This window comes from Cebidichthys violaceus, unplaced genomic scaffold (genome assembly GCF_023349555.1).
Source record: "Cebidichthys violaceus isolate CVI_PGR_0920_01 unplaced genomic scaffold, fCebVio1.0.p SCAF_28, whole genome shotgun sequence".
NCBI lineage: Eukaryota > Metazoa > Chordata > Actinopteri > Perciformes > Stichaeidae > Cebidichthys > Cebidichthys violaceus.
In genome coordinates, this window is record NW_027176461.1 from 762851 (window position 1) to 775578 (window position 12728).

General features: G+C 35.0%; 1 protein-coding gene across 1 annotated transcript; it reads left to right on the top strand.

Moving 5' to 3' along the window:
• Window positions 1–1764: 1764 nt before the first annotated feature.
• mbip (MAP3K12 binding inhibitory protein 1) lies at window positions 1765–7640 on the top strand. The gene is given in 10 exon segments (XM_068721669.1): window positions 1765–1854; window positions 1856–2008; window positions 2680–2796; window positions 3022–3231; window positions 3795–3891; window positions 4259–4324; window positions 4818–4976; window positions 5425–5522; window positions 7185–7223; window positions 7317–7640. Coding segments are annotated over 10 exon segments (1137 nt in total). The 3' UTR covers window positions 7425–7640.
• Window positions 7641–12728: the final 5088 nt, after the last annotated feature.

A 12728-nucleotide genomic window follows, 5' to 3' on the forward strand; every position in this document is an offset into this window, starting at 1 on the left:
TCTTTCAAAACATTCAAAGACTGCATGTTATTGTCTGCAAAACACACGCAAAAAAAAAGTTCAATTAACCTACTGTAACTCTCTACGCACCTTAAATCACATTTCCTGCTAGTTTAATGAAAAGAAAAATCAGCACAACTCTGCAGTCAGGCAAATTAAATGAGCAGTTTTTTTTTTTATTATTTCTGAGCTCCTTGCTGTGTGGGAACATTCAGCAATGGCTCAGCATGTCAAACCATGTCAAGTGTTACAGCTCCCTTCCTGTTTTTTTTCTTTTTTTGGGGGGGGGGGGGGGATATCACGCCAGAGAAATTAACTAAAAGGCTGGTCTTCAGACCCCTTCCTAAAATGATTAACCCTTCTAGAGAATTATTGAGTTCTGAGTGGTTGTGCTTTCTCATCGCCTGTAATTGTTCTTTTACTGTTGTTGCCTTCATCAGTCTCTCTCCTCATTATATGAAAAGAAGGGGAACATGTCTGAATAGAGGAGGATTTTCCCACAGTCAATCAACTCAGAAAAATCCACCATTGTGGCCATTTTCCCATTCCATTGCCATGCTGCACAGTCCACTGTGGTCCAAGGGACAATGTTCTTATAATTAACTGACCATTCCTCCACCTGTTTGAAAAGCAAATATAATATATAATATAATGCAGATATAATTTAGAGTGAAAATCCTCAGCGATATGATGTACTTCAGCCATTTAAGTTTCATTCTAGGCATATATAATTATGCTCATTTGAGTGAGTACAGCCACAAGATCATTTTCTTTTTTGTATTCCACCAATTACTGAAAGGCTTTAGTGCTGTGATCTATACGAGCCATGTACCAGTGAGCCTTTTATATTTAGCTCTTAATGGGAACAAAGTGGTATTATTCTGCTGAAGCCTCTCCTAATAATATCATCATTACCTGCAATATCCTGCATTTATTTTTGTTTCTATTTTTTAAGACCAAGCAAATCTAATTTATTAATGTAGCTCAATTCATACATGGGAGAGTTTACATTTAATGCAATAAAAGCAAAATGTAAAACCGTGAATGAAATAAAATATGATAAACAAATTCAGAGGCAATCCACATATGAAAATGAAAAAAGAGATTAAAAACAAATAAAAGTCATAGACATGACTTTAATAAAAGGAATTTAAGCTTACTCTTTTAAGGTGGTCAGAAATAAGGCACAACTTTGATTCTCTGGTAATTTGTTCCATGTGGTGCTGTTACTATAAGAGTATAAGAGTAAGGATATCAATAGTACTAATCAAATATAATATGTGTCATACAGCAACAATTGTGCATATGGAATACTTTTATGTTTGATTTTTAGGTACATTTTGCTATTAATATTTCTGTACTTGTTTTTTCTAGTATTTTAACACTTCAACTTTACTGTTCTCCCTATGGAAATGCTGTCTGCAGGCTTGCATCAATATCTTTCTATCTATAATACAACATTAAATAACTATAACATATGTTACACTAAATAAGTAAAAAATAAAGATATTAAAGTGAGCAGTCCTATTAACAATTTTAAAGAAACATTTGTAGATAAAGCCAATTATAGAAACAGAAATAATAAATAAGTACAGATTAAAAGATTAAGACCCACGCCGAAGATAGACAAATATAATGTAATGAATTACTATTAAACCGCATTATATTATTTATATATATTTTGATGATGACTAAATATAAAGTAATAAGTGGTATTCAATTCTGAACAACTGCACACACATCAGCGGTTGTGTAAGTGCACGCATGCGTGTGAGCGCGCGTGCAGCCTCGCTCTGATTTCCTGGGCTCACGTGGTCTCATTCCAACCAATCAGCGGGCAGTAGTGTGCAGCCGGTACAAGATCTTCTCCTGCAGCCTTTGGACTGCAATGGCGGAGACAATGAAGTTGAGTGGAAACCACACTCCTCTTAATGAATCCAGCAAATTGTCTAGCTACAGGGACTGCATGTGTGCGATATTGAAGCTGTTGTCAGACTTCGGGAAAGAGGTTGGTTGACATTGTTTGAGCCCGAAGTAGCACCGAGAGACGTTTCTTTCCGTTCGTGTAATTAATGAGCTAGCTACATGCTAATGTTTTTAGCATCCCAGTGTAACAGCACAGCTTGGATGGAGAATAGTCATTTTGAGCAACTGGTCTAACACGTAGATAAACCAGCACCAATTTAAGAAAAATCACTTCAACTCTATTGTCATTAACCCCGTACATAGCTTTTCCCTTCTCATCCCTGCAACCCGTATTTAACATGTGAGCTATACAAATAATGTTCATGTGATTTGTACGTCTGGTGGAATTATTCAGTACATATGTGATCTCTACTACAGTTCTTTCCCTTTCAATCAAGAATACGAATAGGAACACAGCAAATATATAATGTTTTCAAATTGTTTTGTCTGACCAAGCAGTCCACAATCCAAAGGTATTCAATTTAAAATGATATAGCAGAAATAACCTACAACTTAATACTGCACATTGAAAAGACTGGTACCAGTATTGAACCCTAATTCTAATGGATTAACTAAATAGCTGCTTGTTTAATATCAGCTCAACGACTAATCAACTGAGTAACTTATAATTATGTTGAATACTGAATCTGCTTTACACTAATGTCTAAGGCAGTGTAGCCTTAATTGTGTTTGTGTGTGTTTTTTTAAATCAAGCTCAAATTAAGTGACGCTGCTCTGAGAATAGAAGTCAGCATCGATGCTGTGGATCTACCGTCCTCTCCAGATGCTCGTGTGTACAACTGTTTGCAGGAGCATGTCACTCAATTACAGGTACAGTGGCTACATTTTGTTAAATTGCATGATTTCATCGTGGTAACACCAAAAGGGTTTGCTGAATTACTTTTGAATTGATGACCAATACCTCATTATTTATGAAGACACACGTCTTTTTTTTTTTTTTAAATGTATCATACCATGTTATGCTTGTTAGTAGGGTGTTTAATTTAATTTTGTGCTTTGTTGCAATATTTTTTTCTGCCCCAACTGTTAAAATAGGTTGTATCAGAAAGCTTAAAGACACTGGTGGAGGCTCACCGTGATACATTATCTGCAAAAGACAACACATCGGTTGATGCTGTCACCTCATCGTCACTCAAAGAGCAGTCGACTGCGCTGTCTGAGCACCGTCCGCCAAGCCCAGAGGATGCAGAGAGCAAGACGGTGGCGGATGATGTCATGGTTCAGATCAGAGCCAGGAAGTCAGAGGTTAGTCTCCGTCAGCAGATCTGTCAGCTGTTCTGGCAGTGACATGTTTAGTACCCTCTTTTAGTCTCTGTCAAGCAAATGAATAATCATAAGTAATTGCTTGACGTGCCGCAGTGAAGCAAATGTTTGATGGAGATCTGATAAGCCGAATTCAGCAGAGAATAAGGGGTCCTTCAGTGCTGTGGTTGGGTAGAGCAGACCACATTGCTGGAGGGCTTTGAGAGAGGGCCAGGTCCTTGATGGATTATGAAGTGGATGCTCATTACTCTGAGATTGCATGTGGATGAAGGACAAGAGGCCCCATTCTGTTGTGCATTTATTTTGGTAGCCAAGCAAACAGTATTCATATTCCATCATGTGATGATGGCAAGCAGTTCAACTTTTTTGGCTACCTGGAGTAATTCCCCACTACATTTCTCATTCCATGTAATGTAAATTACTGTTTGCCCCAGATCATTACACTTACTGAGGCACAAAAAAGTCATTGCATTCTTGACACCTATCAATAGCTCATCCATCCATTGCATCTCATTATCTGTGTTGTCTCTCCTTTGTCACCCTAGATTGAGCGAAGAATATCTGCATTTATGGAACGCAAGCAAATGGAGATCAATGAAAACAATGTGCGCGAATTTTGCAACGTGATCGACTGCAATCAGGGTGAGAATGGGGAAAGAGGTTGGGGGGGGGGGGGGCAGGGTGGAGAGGCAGCCTGCACACAGATTGCCAATGTTTGGGAGAGAGCTGATTTCCACAGGCGAGAGGTCAGGCTGAACCGCTCCAAGAGTGGGGCTGAAGTAGCTAACGCTCTCGGCCTTAAAACACAACCAGCTATGTCCAGAAAAACATGAGACCGATCTTTTTTTTTTTTAATTCAAAGCCTGTGTGAGACACCAGTTATAGAAATCAGGACACACTAATAGTTGTAAAAATGTAAGCAATGTATATAAAATGTTTCTTATCACTTTTATTTACATTTTTATTGACATTCTAAAAATATTTTTTAACTAAATGTTCTCTTCTGTAGAAAACAGCTGTGCCAGAACAGAGGCTGTTTTCACTCCATATCCAGGTTTTAAAAGCCACGTGAAAGGTAAACAAAAATATATTCGCCACAAATGTCAATGTGACATTTCCTAACAGCTTTATTTTTACAAACTGTTGCCATAACTTTTGAAATTGCACACATTATTTTGAAATAGTCATAGGTCTATAATCCTTAAAATCTTGTAAAAAAAAAAAAAAAAGGACATGGCAAATGACAAGAAATGTTGTTTATTATTTTTGGTTTGATAAATATAATTAAGTTTATATGTCACTCTACACTACCTTACATGCATCATGACAAAATGTGTTTTTGAGTCTGCTTGATGCTAGAACTCATCAAAAAAATGTAATATTTAAAGCACCAACAGCTTTATCACGTCATTTATCAAAATAATCTAAACTGCTAACAAATGTCAAGGATTTTGTGAGACCCCTTTGTACATCTGTATGCTTTGTACATGGCCTTAGACCATACCGTTAACTAGTCTCTGGTTAATATTATTAATTCTGTTTATGTGTTATGTTCCTTGACCGGCTAGTTACACGGGTTGTAAACACTTACGGGCCCCAGACACGTAGTGGGGGAGGCCAAGGAGAGGCTGGGGAGCAGCTGAGGGGGCCGATGGCAAGAGACTGTGGAAATGCAGCCATAGAAGAACGACTTCACAACATCGAGACCCACCTGAAACTCCCAACAGGTCAGAGAAGGACAAACACACACTGTGTCTCACTGTATGTTATGTTGTAAGTGTCACATATCATTACAGATAGTCTTTAAAGTTTTTTAACTTTTATTTAAAGTTTATTTTCAACTAAACTGAAATATTTGCATTTGACCATTACAATGTTTAGGAAATTTAACACATTGAAATGCGATTATGAAGGCATTACAGGTTGTATACAAAGTATAATTAATCTGAAATAGTTGGTAAATAATGTAAGAAGTCAGTGTTTAACAATAAGCCAATTGATACTATTTTTATCTGATATAAACAACGTGACAACTTAATTAAGCCACTTTTTATTATGACCCATACCTCTCTTTTACACTTCGACATTCCTTACTTGTAATCCTCTACTACACTTGTTGATTTTGTCATGTGAAACGAATATTCAAACCTTTTTCAACAAGTGTTTATTCTTTAGCTGGCCCAGTCCCATTGAGTGTCTACCAGAGACTGAAGAAGCTGGAGGATCGTATCTTGGAGTTAGAGGGACTCTCACCAGAGTACTTTCAGTCCACGGTGAGTCTTGGCTTTGAAATAGACACAGAAAAGGCACTTGATAATTATTAGTCAGCGTTCATACGAAGGCCTTTTGTGCTAGTGTGCCGTTTATAATTTTCTGTTTGACTTAATTAGCACACATATAATCAAGTTACTAGAAGTCGTCAGATTAAATCACTCCATAGTGCATTGACTAGATAGTTAATTGATTCCTGCTTTTGAAGTTTTAGATGTATATTTTCCCAGTGCGTTACACATTTATAGGGATTTAACATAACTTAAAATATCATCAGTGTTGTGGATACAGTAACTAAGTGGGAAAAGACAAATAATACAACAGCTGTTACAGACTGGTAAGTTCAGAACATGTAAAGAAAACTGAAATGCAGCCTTTAAAACCAGGAAAAGACAACAACTTATGCCATATTACGATTTCCAAAATCGAAGCCGATATCTAGTCTCATATGATATTGATATAATAACGCTATATTGCCTAGCCCTATCCATAGCGCTGCTAATGGTTAAAAAACAATCAACAAGGTACCTGTAAGTTTGTTCAGGTCCCTCTTGTTTTTGTTACTTTAAGAGAACCACAGAATTTTGCATTCAGAATTTATCCATTTCACACGCTGTCAGTCACTTTGGCATTTAATGTGTATGATGCCTAAATTAGCATGTAGAATATTGGTTTGCTGTAGGCAAAATCATTTCAAAATGAAATCTACTTACTGAGAGGAGTTTGTCGCTGATGCTAATGGAGTTTCCTCTTATATGGCCTGATACTTCAACACGTTTCCCTCCTCGAGTTACACTTAAGCTGATTTGAATCAAAAATGCAACGCTCGTGGTTAGATTTACCCTAACTTTTAGGTCACTGCAGACAGCTCACTTGAGAAATGACTTCTTTTTACTACACCATGGTTTTTAGGAAAACAGACTCAAAGCATGGCAGAAAGTAATATGTTAGACTTCATATACAACCCGACAGACTTCAGCAGAGAAAAACAGAGTCTTAATTTCCTATCTTGACGCTGTCTGTCCAGCGTGTGTTTAGTTATGTGAGTAAGTGTGCTTAAGATGCTGCATGTCTCTTCACACTGGTGTCTCTCAGCACAGCATGCTGCTTCTGTGAGTATGCTGCTCTCCATCTGCTTTTGACTCACTGCATGGTTGTGTGAGCAGAGCAAGAGATGTCGAGTGTCTTTGAATAAACTGATGGGGTCTTTTATATTCGGAGTACCACATTTTTATTTTTTTTGGCAATTTCTGAAAATACTGTAGTTTGGTGTTTGCTGAAGAGCTGTACACAGTTTGCCCAATATTTCAGGATCAACAATTTAACACTGAACAGTTAAGGAAGCTCCTCAACAGTTTTTGCAACAAATTAAAAATAAACAATTCCACATTATAATAACCTTACAATTTAATGAATACATATTGTATGTATGCTATGTCTGCTGCTTTTTGCTTATAAAAGTTCACCTCTTTGTATTTCATTAAGTGGATATTAAGTGGATAAAACTTCTTTCCATTGCTTTGTGTCTCTGTCTCCTTTCAGTCCTTGAGGCAAAGTAAAAATGGGAACAGACCAGTACCTCAGTATGCTTCTCAAAGCTCGAGACAGTTTAGAAATGTTACTAATTAAAAAGGTCTAATGTGTACTTGTTTTGTTTTTTGTAGGGTCACCTCCACAAACGACAAAAGACATCCCCTGCTCAGGTTAGTAGCTGCTTTGTTTCCTTTCACTGAACATTGTCAAGGTTAACATTTTTTTCGATCGATTGATCAGTTTTTACTCACTTTGTCCTTCAGGCCTGTAGTCTCACAGAGCTGGATGAGAAGATCAGTGCAGTGAAAGCAGCACTACTGAAGAGGGTGAATGAATTCGGGCCGGGATATGGTACCGAGTGTTCACTGTAACATCCCCACAAACACTCCAAACACGCTGTCTATTAATGCATTATTAGTTTCTTTTTGTGTTCCTGACTTCTTCATTAGTACCATTCTCACAATATGCGATCAAAAACAAACATTTAATGTGAGCTTCATTTCATGGGCAAAAAAATGTATTACTCAAAATAGTTTTGTAGTTAACTGAGATGTATTTGTTACTTTAAATAAAGATCTTTTTTCCTTGGAAAACTGGACTTGTAACTTAATCATGAGCTTAAAGCTACTATAAGGAACTTTAATTTTGTGTTGAGTTTGGCGGTCCCTGTGAACAAAAGTGGGAGTGTTTCCAAGAACCAGATTCCCTTTGGAAAACATTTTACTGCAGGTTACTACAAAGGTCCTAGTATAGTACGTCATTAAAAAGTCATCGTATAATTTACAATAAAAAAGTCAAAGTATAGTATCAAATGAATAAATCGGAGTGTAGTATGCCATTAAATAGTCATAGTGTAGTATGTCATAAAAATATTTAAAAAAGGGAATAGTTTAGTATGCCATAAAAAGCAAATCTGTAGTGTGTCATGATCATTTTAAAGAAAAGGTCATAGTATGTCATAAAAAGTTCATAGTAAAGTATCTCATGAAAGCGTCTTAACAGTCTAGTCTGTATAGTGTTGTTTCAGAGTATAATATGCCATGAAAAAGTCATAGTATAGTGTTTATAAAGTAACAAAAAAGTCATATTATAGCATAGTATGTTTAAAAAAGTCGTAGTATAGTACATAAAAAACATTCAAACATCATAGTATAGTATGTCAAACATTGTCATAATGCATAAAGCATGTCGAAAAAACATAAAAAAATCATAGTATCTTATTTTGAAAAAAGTCATAGAATAGCATGTCGGAAAACATGTCATAAAAAAAGTAATACTATAGCATTTTAAACATAGTCATAGTATTATGGAAGTCCATTTCCGGCAGCAAAAAAAAAGTACATTTATTTTTTTTTTAAACAAAAGAAGAGAAATTATGAGATAGAAAGTCGAAATTATGAGATACTTTAACAACAGTCAGAATCAGCTCTTTGGCATAGGTTACCCTACATTTGACATATAAATGGACTGAAGACTACTTTAACGTGGCTTTACAATAGATAAAAAATACTTCAATTGCTTGCTGTTTCACATGAGGTTGTACAAAGCACCCGTGAAAGGATTTTTATTGTGAAAATTCATAGTATGTATAGTATAATATGTTGAAAATAGTCATAGTATAATGTGTCGGAAAATGTCAAAAAAATCATGGTATAGCATGTTGGAAAATGTCATAAAAAACTCATAGTATAGCATGTCAAAAAAAGTTGAAGTATGGTATGTAATGAAAATTCAAAGTATATTATGTTATGAAAGTTATCGTATGTCATAGCATGTTAATAAAATGTCAAAAAAGTCATCGTAGAGCACGTCAAAAAATTATAAAATAAATTTGTATAGTATGAAAAGCCAGAATATAGTATGTCAATAAAAAACACTGAGTATGTTAAAAGAAAGTCGAAGGAAAAAGGTCAGTATAGTATGTCAAAAAACCTTTTTCTATAAAAAGTCAAAGTATAGTATGTGATAAGTGTTAAACTAAAGTGCTAGTATAATATGTCAATAAAATGTCAGAAAAAGACTCATCGTATGCTATGATAAATAACAGAAAATCTGTTTAGAATTTATTAGATTCAACTTTATTGTCATTGCAATACAGGTATTGAGAGAATGAAATGCAGTATAGTATCTAACCATAAGTGTAAAAAGCAGGTAAGTGCTGATCAATCTACAGAGTATATACTGAATAAAATATAGAATAAACAGAATATGAATTAAGCATTAAGGTGTATGATTCCACTAGATATATACATAGTATATATGGACAGTATTTTAGGTTGGAAGGAATACGGTAAGATATATACACTGTAAGAACGTGTTGTTGGCACAGTAGATGGGTATAAAAAAAATATACTGCAGAGTGCAATTGCTAGTAACACTAATAGTAGACTATTACATAGAGAATACACAGATGGAGGTGCTATATGAATATAGTGTATACGTTGGATGCCATATGTACAATATGTTGCTCCCTCCAGAGGAGAGGGCACACAGTCTGTCGACGTGGGTGAGAGGTGTTCTTGACAATGCTGTGTGCTCTCAGAAGACACCGTTTACCCTGAAAAGTCTCAATGGCAGGAAGTGGAGAACCGGTGATTCTTTGGGCTGTTTCACCTGCCTCTGCAGCGCCTTCTAAGAAAAAGCAGTTGGTGAGAATGCTCTCGATGGTGCAGTGGTAGAAGATCAACAGAATCTGAGGAGACGGATGGACTTTTTTCAGTTTCTTCAAAACTGATCTGGAGAGATACTACGTCTCACACTGAACTTGCAAAAAAATGTATCTAAAGTTTGAAATATAATATGCAATAAACAATGTCAAAAAGTGATACTGTAGTGTGTTTTTATGAATGTTAAAAAAAAGTATTGTATTGTATGCCACAGAAAAAGTTGTGAAAAATATGAAATAAAAAGTCAAAGTATATTATGTCCAAACTAAATATGAAATAAAAAGTCATAGTATAGCATGTCGGAAAATATGAAATAAAAAGTAATTAAAAGTCATAGTAAAGTATGTCGAAACAATTGTCATAGTATAGCATGTAGAAAAAACGTCATAAAAAGTCATAGTATAGCATGTCGAAATAAGTCATAGTATTGAGAGACTGAAATGCAGTATAGTATCTAACCATAAGTGTACATAGTATATATGGACAGTATTTCAGGTTGGAAGGAATACGGAATGTCGAAAAAATATGAAATAAAAAGTCATAGTATAGCATGTCGGAAAATATGTCATAAAAGGTCATAGCATAGCATGTACAAAAACATCATAAAAAGTCATAGTATATTATGTCGAAAAAAGTCAGTATAGTATGTTGAAAATTGTTGTAGTGGAGTATGTCAAAAAAAGTCATACAAATTCATAAAAAGCGATAGTATAGCATTTAGAAAAAACTAAGTCATAGTATAGTATGTTAAGAATTTTCATAGTATAACATGTCGTAAAAACGTCATAAAAAGTCATATTGTAGTATGTTGAAAAAATTCATAGTATGGCATGTCGAAGAAATCTCATTAAAAAGTCAGAAAATATGTCATAAAAAGTGATAGTATAGCATTTAGTAAAAACTTAATAAAAAGTCATATAGCATGTCATAAAAAGTCATAAAGGTCATTGAATAGCATGTTGAAAAAACTTAAGTCATAGGATAGTATGTCGAAAAAAGTCATATAATATGTCAAAAAAACCTAAAAAAAAGTCATAGTATAGTATATCGAAAATAATCATAGTATAGTTTGTCATAAGAACTCATAGTATAGTATGTTTAACAATGTCAAAAAGGTCATAATCTAGTATGTGACAACTTGTAGAAGACTACTGGTTGCATGGCAATTAGTGGCACCTCACAAATGTCGCAGTAAGTATGTTCTGTCATCAATGCTAGAGCTGTTAGCTAAAGTTAGCAATTTCAATTGACAACTCTGCCATTTAATGTGGCAGTGAGGTGGAACATATATTAAGTTTGATGTGTACACTGGCAACTTAAATTGGCACTCAGTAATCAAAACTCTGAGAAACCCTGATCTAGTCATTATTTTATTTGTAGAAAATAGGTCTACAAGTAATGTTCCTTTTTTTCAATGAATATACCAGTTTCTTTCAAAGCCCATGGTGACGTTTGACCAACAGTCCATAAAATACTTACATTTAGAAAACTGTCAGTGAATTCTTTGCTTGAATTAGAACTTCAACAATTAATGAATCATGAATAGTTGCCAATTCATTTTTGGGACAATTGTTTCAGTTCTAATACATAATACAGTAATCTGAACTTCACATTAAAATTAAGTAAACAAATCTGATATCAAATGCATTTAACATTTTCGTCTTTACTCTCTAATGCTGGTAGGTAGTGTGTGTGTGTGTGTGTGTGTGTGTGCATTCATGTATGTGTGTTTGTAATTGAGATGAATCTGAGAGCACCTGATTTATCTGCCTGACTGCTGTGTGACGATAATGGTTGTCATTATAACAAATGACCTGATTACTGCAACTCTGTTTGGAAAACATATTGGAGACCCAACAAACCAGCATTAAATGGGACGCTGCTGTGTTTGACGCTGTGACATGTTGATAAAAGGCTTTCGCATAAAGCTTTTACTGAGCAAGCGGCTGAGGCAACAATCGTGATGTTTTTCTTTTGACTTTTTATGAGTAAACCAGGGCTCCGTTCTGTACATGGAGTCATCAGAGCAATAGCTCCTTAAGCCCAAACTTGTAAAAGTGCAGGCTGATGTCATGACAGGCAGCTGGATCATGGCCATGATGTTTTATGGTTAACCCTAAACATTAACTTATTGTCACATACAAATCTCTGTCTTTCATAATGCATTTTCTTTTACATAAATATGATTTTTGATGACCACATGCAGGTTATTGAGAAATTATAATGATCTGCTGATGTAATTATCACAACTTAATTGTTGCCTGTACTTAAACTAAAAATAGCTTGAGAAACTGTGAGCAAGAAGAAATAAACTGAACTTAAAGATTCTGACTGTTAAAAGACCAACAGAGCAAGAACATTTCAATTGACATCAAATAAGTTGTCATTTGAAAGCTACAACTTAATAAACTGTTAACTGCAGAACTCACTATGACAAAAATCGTTCATGCAATTAAAGCTGCTTTTTAAGATATTTTAGAAATGTAGAAATTTAATTTCCATAGCAAGCTAATGATGAAAGGAAATATTAAAGTAAAGTACGAGCACCAATAGCAATAGAAATAGCAAACTTTAGTACAATACTTGAAAAAATGTACTTGCTTACCACAGCTGTCTGTTTGAGCCAAGTTTAAAAGAGAGGAAAGTCGCAACTTCCTCAATGCCATATGAAACGTATAAACTGATTTATTTCAAATAAAAGTTTAAAGGTACTTTAAGTTATAAGTTTTCTAAGTTATTCTGCAACAGGTGTGACAAACAGAAACAGAAAAAGCAACTTTCTCACATCTTTGGAAATTACTGTAACTCCCCTTCCTTTTCTTTGCAGTTGCTCTTTGTATGTCACGTCAAGATTTATTTCAGAGTTGATTGATGGAGTGACCTGCATACAATAGAAGACGTTGCATTGTGCTTTTTTCGGAAGATATTTCATTCTTAACACGGAAATGGGATTTTTTTTTTCACCCCTTCTTTCAGGTGTACTTTGCTTGTTCAGCTCTGTCTCTTGCT